This window comes from Podarcis vaucheri (assembly GCF_965113315.1).
Source record: "Podarcis vaucheri genome assembly, chromosome: 6".
NCBI lineage: Eukaryota > Metazoa > Chordata > Lepidosauria > Squamata > Lacertidae > Podarcis > Podarcis vaucheri.
Window position 1 is genome coordinate 55,322,557 of NC_138764.1, and position 21,150 is coordinate 55,343,706.

Genomic DNA, 21,150 nt, shown 5'->3' on the forward strand with positions numbered 1-21,150 from the left:
GGCATATACTATTATTAACCATTGATGTGCACATTATCCTGCAAGGCCAAATGAAGCCACATTTTCAGTCACTTAGCTGTAACTGCAAGCAAACAGAAACTCAGTATTTTGTTGATTCAGCCAAAAACAACATTATCAACAGTGTTTGCAAAATACTAGTGCCATATTTCCTTGTAACCAGGGAGGTGGCATGTTACTGGATAATCTATTTTTCCTATTTGAAGGTTAATTATTTTAAAATCTCTGCTATTCATTAGTTAGTCTTATTCACATGAGCCATTCTCTTGTCAGTGGCTCATACATGCTGCTTCGAATAGCTTATTCATCTGTTCTCTTCAACTCAGGTATTTATTGTTGCTTTATTTTCTCTCTGCTCAACTTTCTTATGCAACTTTTCTGTTCCTTTCCTCTGGGATACCTCTTTTTTCCTTTGATTCCAAGAGACAGATAACACTGTGGAGAAGTAATCATGTGAGAAGCCAAATGGGGATTTGTTTCTGTACCTCTGAGATGTATGGATTTGGGCCAAATGACTGCAGTAATCATGAAGGTTGACTGAGAGGAATAATTAATCATTTCAGAGGCAAATAACACCTGCCCCAAGTCCCAGTTGCTTTTAAATGCATGTCAGTGTTTCCATTTATTGAAACAATATTTCTATTTTAATGCTATGCTACTTCTCAGATACAGGCTGCTATAACATTATTGTAAAGAATCAAGAGTTTGAATTAGTATGTATTATGGAATAACAACACTCAGGACTGGTGATTATATAATCCAGGAGGAAGAAAAACGAGATGGACAAACTAATTCAATATATGTTTACTCAGAAGTAAGACACACAAAAAGTTCAATGCACACTTCCAAGTAGGTTTGAACTCATTGAACTCAGTGAGGCTTACTTATGGGTAACCAAGTTTAGTATTGAAACACTGTGCTAGATTAGAAGTATGATTGAACTGATCCACTATGATTTTTTTCATGGATTATGTTGCAAGAATAATGATCTGAAACTCAGTGTTTAATTCTTTTAAAAACATAATATTATACAGGATCATCATCATCAACAACCTTTTTATTCGACCGTCAGTCAGAAAAAAAGTACATTTGTCAATACACAGTTAAAAGCTCCAGGAAAATTTTAGAATTTAGCCAACACTAAAATGGGCTAAACAGATAGCCCCATATCAATACAGTCAATTAACATAATATTATACAGGATAATATTCTTATCTTTTGGGTTTATGTTTAACTTTATTTTATATGATTTGAACAGTGTATTTGAAATTCATGACTATAAAATGCTAATCTGAGGGGGGAAAGGAAAGATGGATTAATCAATAACAGCAGAATTAATATCTAAAGTCCAAGCCACATGTACAAGTGTGCAAAATAGTAAGGAATATGTAACATATTACCAACTCCCTATACAAAAGGAAATAATGTATTAATGTATTTATTCGTAAATGTAAATTATATAATATCTCTCTGTGTAAATTCATAATCTAAAGAGGTCTAGAAACTATCCATTAAAAGTATCAACTAGGGAGATCTAGAAAACAATCTGGATTTTTTTTAACTAAGTGAAAGAACCGGAGCTGGTACAAGACTTTTTGCTGCCTGATGCAGAAAAGCAAATCAAAAAACACTACCACCACCCAATCCCTAAGGCTGGCCAAGTATTTTGACACCAGAGGCAGAAAATCCCACATGTAGTACTTCTCCCTTGGAGTAAAAATACAATAACAATACATTAAATAGCTTAAAAAATTTGCTACTCTTTCATGACACGCAATATCATCTGTCTGAGGCTGCTACCTCACTCTACTTAATGTTACAACAGGTTCGGGTTGGGGGGAGAGGAATGCAGGTGTTACTGCACATGATTTATCTCCTTAAATTACTTCATATGCCAGTGGTCTACTCATGTGAGCCATATAATCTCTTCAGTGGGAGTTCATGAAGGGTCACAGGAACTACATTCATAATAAGAATTACTGTATACCAAGATACAGTGTTTCTAACTATTTTACAATTTATTATGGTTCATATTTTGAATTGGATATATATGGGGGCACCAAAATATTTTAAGTGCTTAGGGCCTCTAAAACTCTTAATCTGGCCCTGCCCAGACAAAAAGCCCCACTTCTTGGCCTTGCTGATGTGATCCAAAGGAAAGCAGGGCAATACATTGGGCACCATCATGGCTGCAGGAGTTGCTGGAAGGAGTTGTACAAGATGCCACCCAACCATTTTAGGGATTCCAATCCAGATTTGTGTAGTTTAATTCTTAGCCTTATCTTCTCCCTAAGATGGTCCTGCAAGGCATGGGGTATAGGGGACAAATATAGACTTGATTATCAGTGGCTGAGTTTGTCAGAAGCAAGTAGCAGATTGAGACTGCAATCCTAACTCAATTTACCTGGTAGCAAGTCCATGCTGAATATAGTAGGGTTTACTTCTGAGTAGGCATGTTTGGTACTGCATTCTTGATCTCCAACCCATCTACGTAAATGAGGCCTGGTGTCTGTTGAAATTCCTTTATCCACACAACTCTTAGATGCAGGAGTCCTATCCTCTTGCATCTGGCTACCTGTATACAGTATATAAGTGAATGATTTCTATTCACACCTGCGGAGAAAGGTAAAGTACTGCATTTGAAAACAATTGTGTAGGGAAGGCAAAACATGCCTGCTCCAGAGACTAGACCCAGCTTCCATTGCCAAGGGATCTCACTCCTTGCTACATTGTGCAATTATGACTAAAACAATGCCTATTATTATGATAGGTGGAGAAGATAAGGAAGAAATGTTTGTATTTTACAAACACTTAATAAATTTTATTTCTTTGTCACACTGGGGAGGAGGGACGTGTCACTTCAGCCCATTCACACATCGAAATAATGTGGAAGATGCAGCGTTAGCACTGTGTAGCTCAATTCACTGTCAGCTATGCATTTTGCATTCACATGAAGAGCCCTTAGCATATACTGTACTGACATATATATTTACACAGCCTGGTGTGTGTGTGTGTTTGTGTGTGTGTGTAGGATCCCAAAAACCATGGGTGGAACAAGAGCTCTACCTGCGCACATATGTATGTGAGGTGGTAGTGGGACCCGTGACAGGGCTACACACTTCAACCTCCACAAGCTGCTTTACCATTCAAAAAGGATGGGAGTGGGTTCAAGCGAGTAGATTCAAGCATGACTGGAAGTAGAATATAAGGTGGGGTATGTGCAGATAAAGGGGTGTAACCAAATTTTTTTCTGGGTGGATGCAGGGGTACACATACCCCTAAACATGTTGTGAATCTAAGTTTGGCCTAATTGAGGGGCATCATTTCAATATGAGTATGAGAATGTGAGTACCCCTAAACTTTTTTTTAAGAAAAAAAGCACTGGGTGAACTAGTCAGACAAGGAAATGTTCTGTTTTCTTTATTACGTTATATGGAACAAATAGGTTGCAATCAGCAAATCCGAAAGAAACTGAAGCTATCAGAGGTAGGCAGTTAGGCTTTTAGTCCCGGTCTCATCATGCATTGCTGCAAATGGAGTCAAGCAGGAGTAAAGATACCTTTTGGCATAGTTTCTGTTATTGCTACCACTGACAATCCTGGTAGTATCTTTCGCCACATTCCTTATCTAATTACGAACATCTTTCTAGCTTTAACTGAGATTAGGCAATCCTGGGATCCTGCCCTTTTATCATACTCTGGTTGCAGCATGACCAGGCAAGTCCACCGCAACTGTCGTAGATAATACAGTATACCCAAAACTTTCTTCAGTAAAGCTTTCTGCCAGATTGTAATGGAAGCGATTTAATTCTACCAAAGCCTTTCCGAAAGAGGGGGAATACAGAGCAATAACTGTTAACGCATCGCACCCACGTGAGCTGGAAAATGTTGAAAAGTGAGGAGTATACGGTTACATATCAAACCCGGAAACGGAAACGTTGAAGTTGGAGGCCGGGGGAGTTGTCGGTGTACAGTATTTTGAACTGCGGTGAGGGAAGGGAGCGCTCGAGGACGCGGCGCGCTGCAAACTGGTTGTGAGTTTCCCGTGGTTAGCTAATCTCTTGCATTGCCTGACTTGATTGACGTCAGATTCGTGTATAATCAGGAGGTGGGGTAGAAAATAGGGGAATCGCTCCTGCCCCGCAGGCTCTGCTTTTTTTATTTTGACTCCCCTCCCCTTTTGGTGGGCTAGGGGATGGAAAAATTGTTAAAAGAAGGAGGGAGGGGGAGAAACAACAACAACGTGTACCACTAACGTGCATTAAGTGCAACGTGGTATTATGCGTGGCGAGTGAAACTACACGTGTTTGCATTGAAGTGAGTCCCACATGGTCTTCTTTCCAACTAAGTGTTCATAGGAGTAACTTATACAGTATTTGTTTGGAAATAAGCCCCATTGAAAGCTGTGGGTGTCCCCCCCCCCCAGTGAAGGTGTAGAAATATCTGGCTGCATTAAGAACTATGGCAGGCGATGCATGTATTCACACCAGTACAACCGTGTCTGTAGTGTACTTTGCAGCGACTACGTATCAAAATCCAGTTGTTTCCACACTTAACAGATATTTAATTATGGGTGCTGTAACCACTCTTCCTGGAGATTACTACCACCGAGCACGCACCACCCCGGAGTAGCTTAGTTTACCCCTTGGCATTCCTGTTTAGAAATCCTTGATAATGTCTGCCAGTAATGTATGCATGGGCAAACCATGGTTGTTGTGTTTTTGTTTTTTTTTTGAGAAAGAGAAAAGGTTAAACTACTAATGCTTGTGGGTTGAGTGCATTCCCTTTTTAATTTTGAAATGGAGGTACAGTAACATAGTTGGGGGATTCTCTACCAAAATGCAGGGAGTCTACATTTTGTATCACATGCCTCTGGGCAAAACTCTGCTCTCTTGCAAGCACCCACCCACTCCCCATGCATTTCTGTTGCGACTGGTTGCAATAAACCTTGAGGCAAATGACAAGCATCCAATAGCTAGGAGTGTAGTGTAACAATTGGCACTATGGCAAGTGGAGGTGCTAAGGGATTCCCTGAAGATTTGCTTGAGCAAGTTCTCTTAATTATTTCGCTGTCTCAATTATTCAGACTGCCTCAATTTGTACTTGGTTCAATTATATTTAAATTGAAAAAAACTAAATTGCTCTGGTTGATCATATTCACAATTTAACCTGATTCAGAAACCATTTAACAGAGTGTTTAAAGAAAAAGTTTTGTAGGCTTTATCCTAAACATAAATTTGTCTAGAAGCAAGCTAACTAAAACCAGAGGGCATTTTTTTCTGGGATTAGTGTGTAAACTAATTAGACTTGTAGTTTTCTCCTGCGTATGTAATGATCAGTAGAAATTGGGTGTGCATAGGATTGTTGCTCAGAGTACAAATATGCTGATAGTTGAGTTTTGGGGTGGGGAGGCAACAGCACCCCCAGGACCCCTATTCCCCTTGCTTGCAGGACAGAGCTGTGTGCAATCTCACAGAATGTATTTCCCCCAATGTCTTTTCCCTAACCCCAAACTAGACTGTAGCTCACATTTTTAGAAGATACTGTCACATCAATAATATTGTGTGAATCAACTATTACGTGTAATGCTGTCAGCTGGTAATTTTGTTTTGGACAGCTTCTGTACTGTTCCTGCCCCTGCCGCCCAAAGTCCTGTGTGCCCTTTGCCCAAGTCTGCTCAACAGTGATTTAAAGTCAACGCTTCTAAATCCGCTATTATATCTGCTGGACTGTACAGTGGTAGCTCGGGTTAAGTACTTAATTCATTCCGGAGGTTCGTTCTTAACCTGAAACTGTTCTTAACCTGAAGCACCACTTTAGCTAATGGGGCCTCCTGCTGCCGCTGCGCTGCTGGAGCACAATTTCTGTTCTCATCCTGAAGCAAAGTTCTTAACCCGAGGTACTATTTCTGGGTTAGCGGAGTCTGTAACCTGAAGCATATGTAACCCGAGGTACCACTGTACTTGCTTTCCAAAGCAAACAATTTGAACCAGTGTGGCCTCATGGCTGGTGGTGGGTTAAACTAGCTCCTAGGAACCCTGAACTTACTTCCTAACTTACACTGGACTAACTTTATGGTGTTGGATAAGTCACTATCAGCCTCTGTTTCTATTTTACAGATAGAGAGTAACTCAGAACCATCTTGTTAATATGATAGACTTTGTAAACCAAGCCCTGTAAAGGATAATAACTTTAGGAGAGATGTCTAGACCAAATCATAAATGAAAAAATTCATATAACTTGTCTTCAAAACAGAATCAATTATAGCCTTTGCTGTTTTAATTCTGCAATCTATGCACTATAGCTGCAGTTGGAACTGGGTTTATTTGCCTCTGTGTCAGGTGAAATAGGATGAAACTGCTGGCATCTACTGATCAAGTTACTGATTATATATTATAACTTGCCCTGGGTTAAAGTTTAGATTGATGTTTATCTTATCTAAAGTGCAGAGCTGGAATGAATAGTATACATACAGTGCATATATAACTTTATTTGTATGCCACATTTCCACAGTTTTTAAACTATGCTCAAGGCAGCTTACAACATGAAAAAATACAGAACTGCAAAATAACACAAGAAGTAATAAACAATAAATAAAATATTCAAAAAATATACAACCATATGGAATAATTTCCACATAAATCACAAGATCTAAAATAAAAACAAAAGAACCGGCAACAACAGCAACATGACCCCCCTCCAAAAAAAACCAGTACCCCAGCCCAAGAGTCTGCTCATCAGCCTCTGCTAGTATACTGAATTGCACAAATCAAATCATATAGGTGCTAATTATGCTTTGTCAAATGAGATTCTTGGACATTTTTAAAATAACAACATGTACTTTTCTTTGCTGGTTGTCCTCTTAAAGGCTTCCATGTCATATTTTCACAGGACAATGAATCAGTGTAACCAAGTTGTTAATGTGCTAGCTTTGTACATGAGTTTGAATCCTAGCATGTTGGTTTCAAGGACCTCCCCAGGAATAATGATGAGGCTGAGGCTGCATGTCATAATCACTTGGGAGTAAATGCCATTGAATTCAATTGGACTTTACTTCTGAGTAATCATGTATAGGGTTGCACTGCAAACCTGTGCATGCTTCCTTGGGAAAAGAACTTATTAAACTGAATGGGACTTGCTTATGATTATGTATAGGATTGTCTTCCACACACACACACATATATATTTGTCCCTTCCAACTCTATGATTCTATTCTATGATTTTAAAGACAGGGAAGCTATGAATATACATGTGTTGTGAATATATAGTGTGGATAAGAGTTTTAAAGAGGGAGACTAGTTCTGCACACCAAGCCATTGTTTGCATGTAGGCCCTGTAACTTAAGCTCGTTTTCCTCATTGGCAGTATCCAATAGGCATTTATGATTATTTTATTAGAAATTTAATAGTAGAAGTAGGAATGTAATTTTCATCCTGCTTTAATTGTCTAATGGAGTTAGTGCTTAAATGGAGGAAGCAGTTTCATGGGACATACAGCTGATCTCAGCGAAAGCTGAGGAAGTTGACGGAGACTGGAATCTCTTGAAACATAATTTCCTTTTACAATTCAGCCAGCAAAGCAGCTTTTAGCACATTGTAGGATGTTCCTCTTTGATAAACAAAATACTTTTCAATCAGCACAAACATGTACAGTAAGTCAAGGGACGTGGGTGGCGCTGTGATCTAAACCACTGAGCCTCTTGGGCTTGCTGATCGGAAGGTTGGTGGTTCGAATTCATGTGATGGGGTGAGCTCCCAATGCTCTGTCCCAGCTTCTGCCAACCTAGCAGTTCAAAAGCACACCAGTGCAAGTAGATAAATAGGCAAATAGATAAATACCTTCCCCTGTAGCGGAAAGGTAAATGGTGTTTCCGTGCACTCTGGCTTCCGTTACGGTGTCCTATTGTGACAAAGCGGTTTAGTAATGCTGGCCACATGATCTGGAAAACTGTCTGTGGACAAATGCCAGCTCCATCGGCCAGAAAAGTGAGATGAGTGCCACACCCCATAGTTGCCTTTGACTGGACTTAACTGTTCAGGGGTCCTATACCTTTACGTAAGGGATGCGGGTGGCGCTGTGGATAAAACCTCAGTGCCTAGGACTTGCTGATTGTAAGGTCGGCAGTTCAAATCCCCGCAGCGGAGTGAGCTCCTGTCGTTCGGTCCCAGCTCCTGCCCACCTAGCAGTTCGAAAGCACCCTTAAGTGCAAGTAGATAAATAGGTACTGCGTTATAGCGGGAAGGTAACGGCATTTCCGTGTGCTGCGCTGGTGCTGGCTCGCCAGCTGCAGCTTCGTCATGCTGGCCATGTGACCCGGAAGTGTCTTCGGACGGCGCCGGCTCCCAGCCTCTTAAGTGAGATGAGCACACAACCCTAGAGTCGGACACGACTGGCCCTTACGGGCAGGGGTACCTTTACCTTACCTTTATCTTAAACTAATCCAACAAAGAGTCGAGCAGAATGCCTTTTAATTACTTTCAGTTCCATGCACGTGCAGCTGAATTCAGTGAAACCTGCATCTGAATAAAAATCCATTGAATCTGCAACTTTCAGGCAATGGGCATGAAGGAAACAGGGAAGGAGTTAGTTAATGGTGGTATATTGTGTACGTTTTGGACAGCGAACAGAAAGTTGAGAATGAAAACCTGATATTGCTCTGTAGATCTGCTTGTTATGAAACAGGCTCTGACCGTGGCTTTGGGACAGACCAAGAGACCTTGCCTTTATATGCTTCTCTAAGTTTGTCAGAAGATAAACTGATATCTTGTTCTGATAACAAGCAAGCATCAGGCTACAGGTACAGACCTGCCAGCCAGCTTATGCACAGATTTATTCATTGAAGTGCATAGACTTACGATATCTTCAAGTTACGGTACATCCCAAGGTACATGGCAGGAGAAGGAGAGGGTATGAGCTTGGGGAATACTATGCCTAAATCCTTGTGGTCAGTCCTTTCTAAACTCAGACTTGCAGCATCCATGCTTCACTTTTTGGAATAAAGCAAGCTCTTCTAATTTATAAAGAATAACTTGAGCTGCACTTCTTATTTAAGGAAAGCCTGTCTTTATAGTACTAACAGCAAAGGCACAACTCTCCCACCCTGCAGGTTACGTCTACAGTGATTCCTCTTAATATGCTGTTGGTTTAATAAAGGTATTGTCCAAATATGGATTTTTATTTTGTGTGTGGGTGTAGATGTTTTTAAATAGTTGTAAGCCACTGTGAACATTGTGTCTGCCATGGAAGGGCAGGATTTAAATTTTTTACATTAACAAAATGGATAAAATGTAATATAATTCATCCTATTATATATTTACACTTTACATTCCACTCTGTCAGTTTCAGCTTAAATAAGAATAATGTCAAGTCTACCACACATTCTGTTCTGTGTAGCGAAACAAATTGGTATAGCGTCCTAGTTAATATTTTTATTATTGCATTTATTTTAGGTAAAGATGTCTTCCGAGGCCAACTATGCTTTGCTTCATACTGGGCAAAAGCTGCCTCTTGTTGGACTGGGTACTTGGAAGAGTGACGCTGGACAGGTAAGCCATGAATTCTAGAACTCTATGCTAAAACCATTCAGATTATTTTTCTTTTTCTTTTAATCTGTGGCTGCATAGAAAGGTGAGGTTGCATGACCAGGAGCTACTGTATGTACTCTGTGCAGATAGAACATTTTCCAGTTTCTTAATTGTGATTAAATGACTGGGAGTTTTCCTCAGACACATGCATGTTGTGTTAGGAGCAAGGTGTAATAGAAAAGAACACAATTACTTTTCTGGCATTTAAACATGATACTGAATAAATGTGTTCATCCAAGAGCAGCAGTCATGAAGAATGGAGATTGTGCATGGATAGCATTAACCTACTTGTTGCACCTCCTCCTTCTCTCTTCATTTGCCTTCCTCTTTTTGATATGAAAGTACAAATGGATATTGAACTGAAATGGCTATCCTGAATGTATATACAGCAATGCAGAGTCAGTTCTAGTTCTGATTTAGCTGGACAGGGGCAGAGATGTTGGTTGGGTTTGGCGTAGTGTCCACTTGAATCTGAGTCCATGTGCAATAGTGGCATGACTTAGTGATTCCCTTTCATCTAGCAGTGAGAGACATGCTGCTGAGGTTCACTACAGAAGAGTCCAGAAGTCAAAGTCTATCTCAGCCACAGACCTGCAGAGTGTTTCTGGAAATTGTAGCTCTGTGGGAGGTAAATTACAGTTCCCAGAATTCTCTGGGGGAAGCCATGTGGTATGAATGTGACCTTAATTCACATCTTTGCTTGTCCATTTGAACATAGGTTGGAACAGTCTCTGCCTCTGAATTCTCTTGCACCATCTTTTATTCAATACCTCTGTACTGATTGATTTTGCACATTCCAAAAGCAAGATAAAGAAGGAGGAAGAACACCCACTTTGCATAAATTTTATAGGTCCTATTAAACATCCAGTCTCCACTTCACTGAAGTTCCATTTGCTGGCTCTGCTTTTTCAGTGCAGTTATAGATTCTTACAACTTAGTGGGGTCCAAAATTCCTTTTGAAGGGAGGCCAGTCATGTTACTAGTTGCAATTAATTTAATTACAGTAGTCTCTTTTTCAGTCTGTTTGTCTCACTCTCTGTCTGACCCAGAGTTCTGCCTTGGTGGGAGGACACTTTTCTTCCCTCAACTTGAAAGAAAAATGGTTAGGAGGAGGGGGAAATAAGGATTTATCAGGAACCAACAAGCAGGAAGTACATATTATTTATTTTGCCTTCCTAATAGAGTAGCTCCAACATGGATTCTGAGGAGAGGCTAATTTCCAGTCACAAGGCATGAAGCTTTGCATTCACTTTCTCCTTTGCACAAAAAAGGGAGCCAGCTGAGGGAAACTTAGTCAGAATGAGGTTAAACATTCTTTGGCATTTTAAATGTGTTTGTGGGAAGGGAGGGGACTACTGGTTTGTTCTCTGTATTTTGTGTTCTCATTTTGTACATTTTTGTTGTGAACCACCCTGTGATCTTCACATGACGGGCAGTATACACATTTAATTAACAATGATAATGAAAATAATAACTTCAGGCACTGATAATGGAGGTGACATTTTTGCATAATGTGTTTTTAAATGTTTAAAATCTAAATAATGATTTATTGATAATAATATTCAGTTGGAAGCCGCCCAGAGTGGCTGGGGAAACCCAGCCAGATGGGCGGGGTATAAATAATAAATTATTATTATTATTGATAATTGCTGGCAGCCAAAACTGGTTCTCCTGCTCTTAATCCCATTGCAACTGCAATGCTTATTAGGTGGAGACCGAACAACCAATTTAAATAACATGTTTTAAAGCTTTATTTGTCTTTATAAAATGAAATGTATATACAACTTGATTGTTAAACAAAATGAAAACCTCAAAGCAGTTTACAAAGTTTTAAAGGCATCTGCAAGTTTCATCTTCGGTAGAATTGCTCTCATTTGGTAGTGTGCCACATTTAATTTTTCTATAGTGATGACAACGCCTTGTGTAACCTGAAGTGTGTTGCAAGAATTTAATAAGCTAAACTTCCATTCACAGTGTATTTATAGCAATGTCTCCACTTTCTGAATAGTAATGGTGACCATAAAATGAATCATGCCAAGGCTAGAGGAAAGAAAAATCTTGCAGCTGGTGTTAAAGTGAGGGAAACAGAATTGTTTTATCATTGTGACTAAGGGAAACTGATTTCTAATTAATGTGGCTTTTTAGAACATCAGAGCATTTGTGACACACTTTATCCATTGCCCAGGCTTCCAATAAGCAAAAGGAAATTAAATCTAAGAGGCATCAGAGGCTCTGATCTTTTTCTTTTTAAAAAAACCCCCAACAAAAACCTAAAGCCAAAGGCTATTATCATCCTTTTGTGAATATTGTTTCATCTCCTTTCAAACAAAAAATGCAGGAGCTTTATCAGATGAAACATCATCTAGGCATATTATTTATTCTATTATTGCCATGGAAACCTTTGCTAAATGTTGTTTGTTCTTCTCATTGGAGAACTGGATTTTTAAAAACATTGCTTAAAAAAATAAAATAGGCATAGTTCCGGTGGGCGGAGGACACGGAGAGAATGAGAGAAAATGTATTGACCTTGCTGAGAATCACTTACATACACATTATCTCTTTGTGGATGTGCAACCAGACAATGGGACTTGTGGTAGTATGTGTATGGTGTTCACTGTTAAATGATGCCAGTGCTCAAGGTGGCATACATGATTCTTCCCTCCTCATTTATTCCCCACAACACAGTGAGGTAGGTAGGCAAGGAGGTAGTGACTGGCTCAGGGTCACCCAGTAAAGCTTCATGGCCAAGTGAAGACTTGAACCTTGGTCTCCCAGGTTCTAGTCTGACATTCTAACCACCTTAGCATAAATCACCTAAAAGTGTAAAGGGAAAAGGATAAAAAGTGCAAATCTCTCATTTTATAAAATTATGAAACTTTCTCCAAGATGTATAGGCCTTTTGTCATAAGTTCTTGTAGATTTGGAATGGCACTGTCGGCTAAAATGAAGCAGATGTCTCCACATTCTTATTCAAAAATCTCCCTATTTTTCTTACAGGTGAAGGAGGCAGTAAAATATGCCCTTAGTGCTGGCTATCACCACATTGACTGTGCTCCGGCTTACAGCAATGAAGGAGAGATAGGTGATGCTCTCCAAGAGATGGTTGGAAATGACAAGGTACAAAAAAAGGAGCGAGAATATTGCTGCTGCAAAAAGGCTGGGTGGGTGGAAGTTTCATGTTTATTTCAGATTGGCTCTGCTTACAAAGTGTAATTACATCTCCATATAAACCTACCAAGATGGCAATCAGCTATTGTTCCTGCTGCCTGCTGTGTGTTGGTGGGCTCTGTTGCTTTGACATTCTCCCTATCCCTTTGCTAAATGTCCTTTTGCTGCAAAAAAAATTCACAGGGCACATTAAAAATATGTCTGTGTTCTTCTGTTGACTCTGGAAATGAAGCTTCCTTAGCATAATAGCACAGAAGGCACACACAAAAATCTAATCAAGGGATGAGAAACTTCTTGAGCACTGAAAAGATTCCCTTCCCCATTCTTTCTAAAAGGCCATTAAGAGGGAAGAGCTGTTTGTGACTTCCAAGTTATGGAACACCAAGCACCACCCAGAAGATGTGGAGCCAGCTCTAAAGAAGACCCTGGAAGATCTAAAACTGGAGTACCTGGACCTCTACCTCATGCACTGGCCACACGCCTTCGAGTGAGTGTCCGTAGGAAGGAAATGTGGAACATGAAACCACAGCAGCACTTAGAGGGTATGGGAGGGTCAGATATCTTTCACCATCTGCACAGATAGGAATCTGTTGTCACAGAATGATGAGCCAGCCCTGTTGCCCCTTCTATTCCTCAGGTTTACAGCAAACACAGTTCGTTTTGTTTGCCTTCACTGTTGAGGGTTTGAGATTCTTCTTTCTTTTACAAAAGGAAAAAAAGGGAGGAAACAAAAGCCTAATGAATGAAAACGAATTCTTAAGAGGCCTATGGAAAAGAAACCTGGGGTCCTTCAGTTGTTGCTAGATGCTAACTCCCATCAACCCCAACCAAATAGTGAGGGATTGTGAGAATTGTAGTCCAACCACGACTGGAGGACCATAGGTTCCCCACCCTGTTCTGTGCCAGCTTCTAGATTCTGTGCTGTTACAACCAAAGCTGTGGATTTATGGGAGTTACTTTTCCAAGGCCTAAGGTGGTCAGTCATAACTCAATTTATACGGCCATAAATTTATATGGGTTGGTTTTTAGTTAACAATTAGTTAATAATTAATATCATATCAACTACTTGACCACATTGTAAGTGGGAAAGGAGAAGAGCTTGTTCTGGATCTGGGTCATATGACATGGGATTTTAGCAGTGCTTCTACTGAGTTGAACTTAAATAGACTTAAGATTGTGCTAGTTATCTGTTTGCTGTGCATATTTTTTATAATAGGCGGGGGGACAACCTCTTCCCCAAGAATCCTGATGGTACAATGCGCTATGACTACATTGACTACAAAGAAACTTGGAAGGCGATGGAGAAGCTAGTGGAAAGGGGGCTGGTGAAAGCCATTGGGTTATCAAACTTCAATAGCCGTCAGATTGATGATATCCTTGGCATAGCATCTGTAAAGCCAGCTGTGCTACAGGTAAGGCAGATGCAGAAAAAGAGGGAGCAGGTTACTTTCTGAGATGGTTTTTTGGGCAGGGGAGAGAAGGTGGGCCATAAGGATGAATGCTTCTGTTTCTGTTGGGTGTGGGGTGGCTGTGCCGTGGAACTGCCTCTGCAGAATGGAATGTCCTGTACAAAAAAACCCGCTTGACTCTTCTAAGAAAGGTTCAAGTAGTTGAGACTTGCAGTTTTTAGTTAAAGCGACTGTTTACTCTTAAGGGTTGGTTTCCTTTTAATAAGAGAAATGCGATCAAAATAGCCCAGCTTTCCCACTCTTCCATTATCAAGATTTCTCTTTCCTTTGGTGGTTTTGTTTTTAGCTTTGCCCATGCTGTTTGAGGCTGTTATTTTGAAGAAGCAGTACTAGAGTAGGGGGTTTGACTCTTTCTCCTCACTCCATTTCCCTAATTTAAATTGGGCCCCCAACATATTGTTTGCTCCTTGCCAGAAAGTCAGGAGTGGAGGGAGAAGTGATGCATTTATAGTGAATCTCTTGACAAAAAGATGTGATCATTTGAGTGAATGGGTACTTCAGGCTCACTTGAGCCATTAATTATCTTTAAACTTATTTTTCATAGCATACTGTTGGTTCTGGTACCCAGTTTGAGAATTAACTGTGATAGATCCTGGTGAAGTGCTATCAACGATTTGCTAAAACATGTGATCAATAACCAGAATTCTTATGGCAAAGGGAAGGGTGGTGTAGTCCTGCAGACTCTGAGTGGCTTGCATGATCCTCTGCAACAGAGACATTTGTTTAAAAAAACCCTCTCTTAATAATGTTCTCCTTTCAACATTGATTTCAGCATGACACAACCGGTCTCACAGCATTCCTTACAGTATTTGCAAACGAGAGTCTGGTAATAGAAGGCATTTTGTAAAGCAATAGGGATCTTTAAGATCAGGTGTCTTGAGAAAGGAAGGGAAGCCAAAACTTGATTGTTTCAGAAAATATATACTTTTTTATACAAAAATTCTATAATAGCATAAATGGTTTTACAAAGCTGTTATGCCTGGAGAGTGCGTTATCTGCATGTTGTCTTAAAATAAGCAGGACTGCTGCAGAATAAACAGGTTGCAGATTGTAGCTAGTATGTGTAGTAAAGGAAATGTTATCAGCCCCTGCAGGGTGGAGATAAAGAAATGGTCAGTGACTTGGGTTATTCTACTCCCAGTTAATCCAGCCCCAACCGTGATCAATCTTGCACTTCTGCTTTAGAATGTTTATGCCACAAGTGGGACGGTTTCCTCTAAGAGCAGAAATTATGTGGCTTGTGAATGCCATACTGCCGTTTCTGCCCATATATGAATTGACCTGCATCTGCCTTTCCTGCTTCTGAAGTGCAGGTGGGCGTCCCCCCCCTTTTTGCAGTCTTCTCATTACTATATACTGCTTTTTTAAATAGGTGGAATGTCACCCTTATCTTGCCCAGAATGAACTGATAGCTCACTGCCATCAGAAAGGGTTGGTGGTAACTGCTTACAGCCCTCTTGGTTCCCCTGACCGGATGTGGAAGCACCCAGATGAACCTGTGTTGCTGGAAGAACCTGGGATAAAAAAGCTAGCTGAAAAATACAGCAAATCTCCTGCTCAGATTCTTCTCAGGTAATAGCAGGCTAGAATTTGGTAGAGGACATGGTGAGGACCTACTGGAACAAATGGATCTTTTTGATTTCTGTGTGAATTCACTATGAACTTTGTTTTAGCCCAAGGGGTGGGAAACCTCTGCTGTCGCTGCCCGCCCTGGGCAACTGTTGCAGGGCTACAACTCCTGTCTAACCAGCCAGCAAATTGAGCAGGTGGTCCAGAATCATGAGAGTTGTAGTCAAGCAACATCTGGAGAGTCCACAGGTTCCTCATCCTTGTTTTAGCCAAAATGGTCTGTTTAGCTGACTTTGGCTTCTAAATGGCAGTACTGTAAAGGATTTTCAGCTGCCTCTCCCATTTCTTATTTTGGCCTTTCAAAAGGCTGAAAGGTTATGGTGAGCGGTAGGCTCTAAGTGGAAACAATACTCTGCAAGATAGAGTCAGCTCCTTTTAAGAGAAGAGATACTGGAGGAAACAAAAGCCCCCCAAGTGAGAAAGGAGAACGTAATATCCGAGAATATGCTGAGATTTCTTGGCTATATTGCAAGCATTATCAAGGCCCAAGTGGGCTCAACTTTTCAAAAATAACCATTCATTTTGAGAATCCATTCTGAGGTTTCTCTGAAAGGAGCTGCATTGGAGCTCTGTCTTGCTCCCCAACAACTGATCTTTCCCAGAGCTTGGAGCTCTGTCGTCTTAAGATTATGCTGTGTCACACACTGAACCCCAAAGATGCCTTAGAAGGCATGAGAGGCCTGTGGAAACAAAGAGGATGGCAGCAGTGGCTGTGGCACGTACTATTTTGCTACCTGGATCGACTGTTTTGGATTTTATTTAGACATTGTGGAGGAATCACAGCTTCTCCTTTTAACTCTGATAGATGGCAAGTACAGCGCAAAGTGGTCGTCATTCCCAAGAGCATTACTCCTGCTCGCATACTCCAGAATCTCCAGGTGAGTGAGGCCTCCTGCCAGGCCTTTCAGAAACAGCACTGCCTTGGCTTGCAGTACTAAGGCTTCTGTTCTCCCTGTCTGTCCTTACTGACATTGTCTAAGTAAGGCGTGGTCCTACCATGTAGTAGTTTTATATAGCCAATGCATGCATATTTTCCAGTTCCAGTTCATTCTGTGCAGCAGCCACACGGTGCAGTGGTTGATCAACTCTTTTTCTATTATATGTATCAGCAGAGGCTTATCTGGGTATCTGATTTTTAGAGACTGGAGCATACTAGTTTAGCACATCCAGTTTTTGTAATCTACGTGTTCAGTCTGCTGCAGCTGACCCTCAATTGTGTGCATTCATTGCCATCTGTTTCCAGTGCCTCAAAGGGATTTTCCTTTCCAGCTTTGATTTGGGTGGCTGTATTCTCTTAAAGCCTCACTTCAAACAATTTTAATTGTACATGTTCTTTTTGGATTTAAATGAGTTCACCATAATCTTTGATCTTTTTCTCCAGGGCTTTTCTCTATAGTCCAGGCAAAAATAAATCTCTGCCCTCCCCATTTTGAGAGCATTGCTGAAAAATTACTCCGTAATTTTATCACTAAGCCGGAACATGGCTTTTCAAGTGCTATTAAAATGAAGTTCAGAGTCATGTTGGCAATATTATAGTGTTTTCAGGGAGATCCTCCCAAATGCTTTGGATTGTGTGCGTTGGAGTGGAGTGACTAGGAAGTTCCACTCTCTAGGATGTCAGGAGGCAGGATTAAGATTACCTTAATTTCAAGGAAGCTGGTTTATTTCCTGCCTCCAAAGAGACAGCAGGTTTTGCTTTTGCTTGAGATTAAAAAAACAACAACACAAAAATTGCATGACAACTACCAAACAGTGACAGTAACTCCATCTCCTGCATAGCAAAGTTAGGCAGGACAGGTGAAGAGACGAGCTGGACAGGTACTCTCTCAGAAGCAGATCATTTAACTTTCATTCCAACTTCACTACTGAATGAGAGGGCTTTGTGTTGGGCAACACTGGTTTTGCTGAAGAAGCCTATGAGAGTTCTTTCTGCTGCACCCCACTTCACCACCACCCTGTCACCATGGCCAAGCCTTCAGCTGGTGCTTAACTAGATTTGAGGAGCCTACAAATGAGAACTCCCTGATGGAAGTCAGAACTTTTTTCATTGGTCATCTTTGTGTCTGAAGATTTGTGGAGGGTAGCCAAGCCTCACATCACTAAATAAGTCTTCCCTAGGGAATTTGATTCTTAGGTCTGGCAACAAATTCAGGCTTCTGTTATTGAGGAAGAAACTGCCCTCTACCTCGAGGAAAACAATAATAGCCTGTCCTGCCTTTTATTACATGCTCAAGGGTTGTAGGACAGGCTATTTGAAATTATTTAGCTTGTGAGCAAAGAGGGTTTCCCTAGTGTCTGTTTTCCATTGCAAGCTGCTGTGCACAAATGGTTCTCTGTCTCATTTCCAAAAGCTGGGTCTGTTTTATAAATTCCATGCACAGTGGCCTTGCAAGGAAGCCCTTCCTTTTGGAGGAAGTCATCCATCTTAATTCTGCCTCCTGTCAACCCAGAGGGAGTTACTTCCACCTAATCTCTGCTATTCAGCTCCTTAAGGAGATTTGCTGATAACAGAGAAGCAAAATTTGTTTCTTTTCCACTTAGTCTTTAGTAGAGGAGATGCAGAAAAGAAGCATACTTCATATACACCAGACATGCATAGCAGCTGAAAACATCTTATAGTGGATTAAAGCTGTTTTTTAAAAAAATAAGATAGCAGTAAGTAAAGAAAATGCTTATATGGTCCATCTTTTGCACAATGTAAGGTTAATGCTAACCTGCTCAATATAAGGAATGCACTGTGACTAGAAAGGCAGGGTAGAGAGGGTTGTGGATTAGTGTGAGTGAAAATCATATCTTAAATAATTCAATTTGAATTAGCCTGATCCTCTATTCCCTTTTCCCTTTCCTCTTCTATGAAGAAACCCATTATGAGACCCCACATTTAAATTCTTCCCTGGTCTCCTTGCTGGCCCTAGTAGGACCAACTTGGCCAGTTAGCCCTGGTGATCATTTGATGTCTACTGTTTCCCCCCCCCCCCAAATGATCCCTGAATTTTATTGATATTGATGCTGCATTTTATGCTGTTTTTAAATTGCATTTTAATCAATGTTTTATATTTGCTGTTAGCCTCCCTGAGCCCGGTTTTTAAACTGGGAAGGGCAGGGTATAAATAAAAATTATTTATTATTATTATTATTATTATTATTATTATTATTATTATTATTATTTAAAGTATCTGCTTCTGGTTTTAGGTGTTTGACTTCAACCTGACAGCGGAAGAGATGAGCTTTATTGGGAGCCTGAATAAGAACTGGCGATATATTGTTCCAATGGTTACGGTAATGTTGCCTCTTGCTCTCTAAGGCATTTTCACCATAATTGAGGCTTTGTATCATTCGCCTCCCACGAGGGTGTTCAACACTCTAACCCTTCTTATTCATTTATCCCTTAGTAACTGGCATTCAAACAAAACAGCTGAAGTAGAACTTGGGGTAACCCATCGTGTAGATGACAAGCTATTTACTTAACATGATTACTTCTTGTCAATGCTATTGGCTAGCAAGCAGTGCATCATTTGATTTAATTTTTAAAACAGGTGTCAAACGTGTTGGTGTTTTTAGTTGTAAATTAGGCTTAAAATAATAAAATGAGAATTCCCTGGATGGCCTAGATCCAGGTTTGGGGCAAGTACTCTTTGGTGAAATTGCTCCAGAAAAGATTTAAAATCACAAAACGAGCAGTAAAGTAAAGTGTCGGAATATAGGCTGTTAGATCTTTAAAATATCCCCTTCTAAGTTTCTTTCAAAGCTCCTACTTCCTCTTTGTGAAAGAGACCACGTTTGGCAAACTGAAAATGGTTTACTTACAAATTCTTCAAAGGTCAGATTTATGTGCTTTTCCAAAAAGCAGCAAGTAAAGTATCTCAGGTTGTCTGATGAGAGGGCTGGCCCTGGTAGCGGAGGATATGTGATAAAGATACAGAGGATTTTCCTTCTGTGTAAAAATAGATCAGATATTTTTCCTTGCTAAGAGCAATGCATGAAGAGAATAAATTACTAATTTGTCCTTGGGAAGTTCTGTAGGTTTCATTTTGCTCCCTGCCCCCCCTTCCAATGCAATATTTAATGAATAAGCAATTTTTAAATTTGCTTTTGTGATGGTACAAGCTGTATTGCCTGTGTTGCATACCCCCTAGTGGCTCCTGAGATGAGGAAGAAAACTATTCTTTATCAACAAAACCTTATTGTACATTATCCAAGGGTTTCTATAAAAGCATCATGTTGACCTCTCGTCACCCTTGATGGTTTTCCTTTTCTCTGCGCTGTGTGTGTGTGTATCCTTCAAAACATGTTCCATTTCCCCCAGTGTAATCGTATTCACACCTATAAACAATCTCATTTTACCATATGCAAAATACGATCAAAACTTTGTCATCTTCATTGGAGACATTGGCATGCTCCAATGTTGTCAGTGTGTTTTATAAAAGGGCCTCAAATTGGGATCAATGCTATTTCATTAGATTCATGACCCATACTCAGCTCAGTAGGATTAATTCTAATTTTGCCTTGCTAGTACAGTATATCCAACATTCTATTACTTTAAGTTGCAATTGCTATAGAAGATAGCTGCTCCTTTGGTCAGCTTCTATTAGCTGTGACAGTTCCCCCACTGGTTATGCACATGCACCTGAAAGATAGCATTCATTTTCTAGAATAACTGTAACAATTGTACTTCTTTTTCACTTTATCTTCTACAGGTCGAGGGCAAACTTGTTGCAAGGGATGCTGGACACCCCCTCTATCCTTTCAATGATCCCTATTAACTCCAGTAGTTTAGAAGACAGAAGATAGAATTTCACTCAAGACTGCCATGGGTTATTAGACGTTTCTGGGATTTTTGTGTCTGTGGCCTTTATTTGTTTCTACATGTTTATAAAGAAATGAATGACAGGAATAGAAATAAATTGCAAGAGACATGTGTAAGCATTAAAAATAAATGCACAAGTTTGTAAGTCCCACCTTGGTCCAAAATTATGCTTATGCTATGACAGCAGTGTTAGCCTGATTTAACACTGAATGTGCTCTAATATCACAAGCCTGCTTGCAGCAAACATAATTTGAAACAGGATGTGCTTGATATTGCTACTGCATTTAATGCTAGATGGAAATCACTAACCCCAGTGTGTATTAACTGAACCATCTCCTCCAGCTGTGTATGAACTCTCAGGAGGATAGTTTAAAACAACCTTTTCACATTTTTTTGTCAATCTTTTCCAAAATGCCCTCCCTTATTTACATATGTTTATATGCATGTACTTTGTAATGGAAGACCTTCTTTAATTA

The 21,150-nt window shown here is 40.2% G+C and overlaps 1 protein-coding gene across 3 annotated transcripts; it reads left to right on the top strand.

Moving 5' to 3' along the window:
- Nucleotides 1-3,899: 3,899 nt before the first annotated feature.
- Nucleotides 3,900-20,823, top strand: AKR1A1 (aldo-keto reductase family 1 member A1). Of its 3 annotated transcripts, none has more exons than XM_082228930.1 (9): nt 3,900-4,051; nt 9,467-9,562; nt 12,599-12,718; nt 13,105-13,256; nt 13,986-14,181; nt 15,611-15,810; nt 16,673-16,745; nt 19,060-19,146; nt 20,565-20,823. In XM_082228930.1, the coding sequence occupies exons 2-9, from the start codon at nt 9,473-9,475 to the stop codon at nt 20,628-20,630; spliced, it is 984 nt and encodes a 327-aa protein (XP_082085056.1). In that variant the 5' UTR covers nt 3,900-4,051; nt 9,467-9,472; the 3' UTR covers nt 20,631-20,823. The 3 variants fall into 3 exon arrangements, with proteins under 3 accessions (XP_082085056.1, XP_082085057.1, XP_082085058.1); XM_082228931.1 differs by having other exon boundaries at nt 3,904-4,008; nt 9,465-9,562; XM_082228932.1 differs by having other exon boundaries at nt 3,981-4,065.
- The last annotated feature ends 327 nt before the right edge of the window (nt 20,824-21,150 follow it).

Excerpts from the sequence above, each read along its gene's own strand:
- AKR1A1 (XM_082228930.1), top strand. The coding sequence starts at position 9,473 with ATGTCTTCCGAGGCCAACTATGCTTTGCTTCATACTGGGCAAAAGCTG. Across the intron at positions 9,563-12,598 it reads GGAAGAGTGACGCTGGACAG|GTGAAGGAGGCAGTAAAATA; the intron begins GTAAGCCATGAA and ends TTTTTCTTACAG. Across the intron at positions 16,746-19,059 it reads GCATACTCCAGAATCTCCAG|GTGTTTGACTTCAACCTGAC; the intron begins GTGAGTGAGGCC and ends TTCTGGTTTTAG.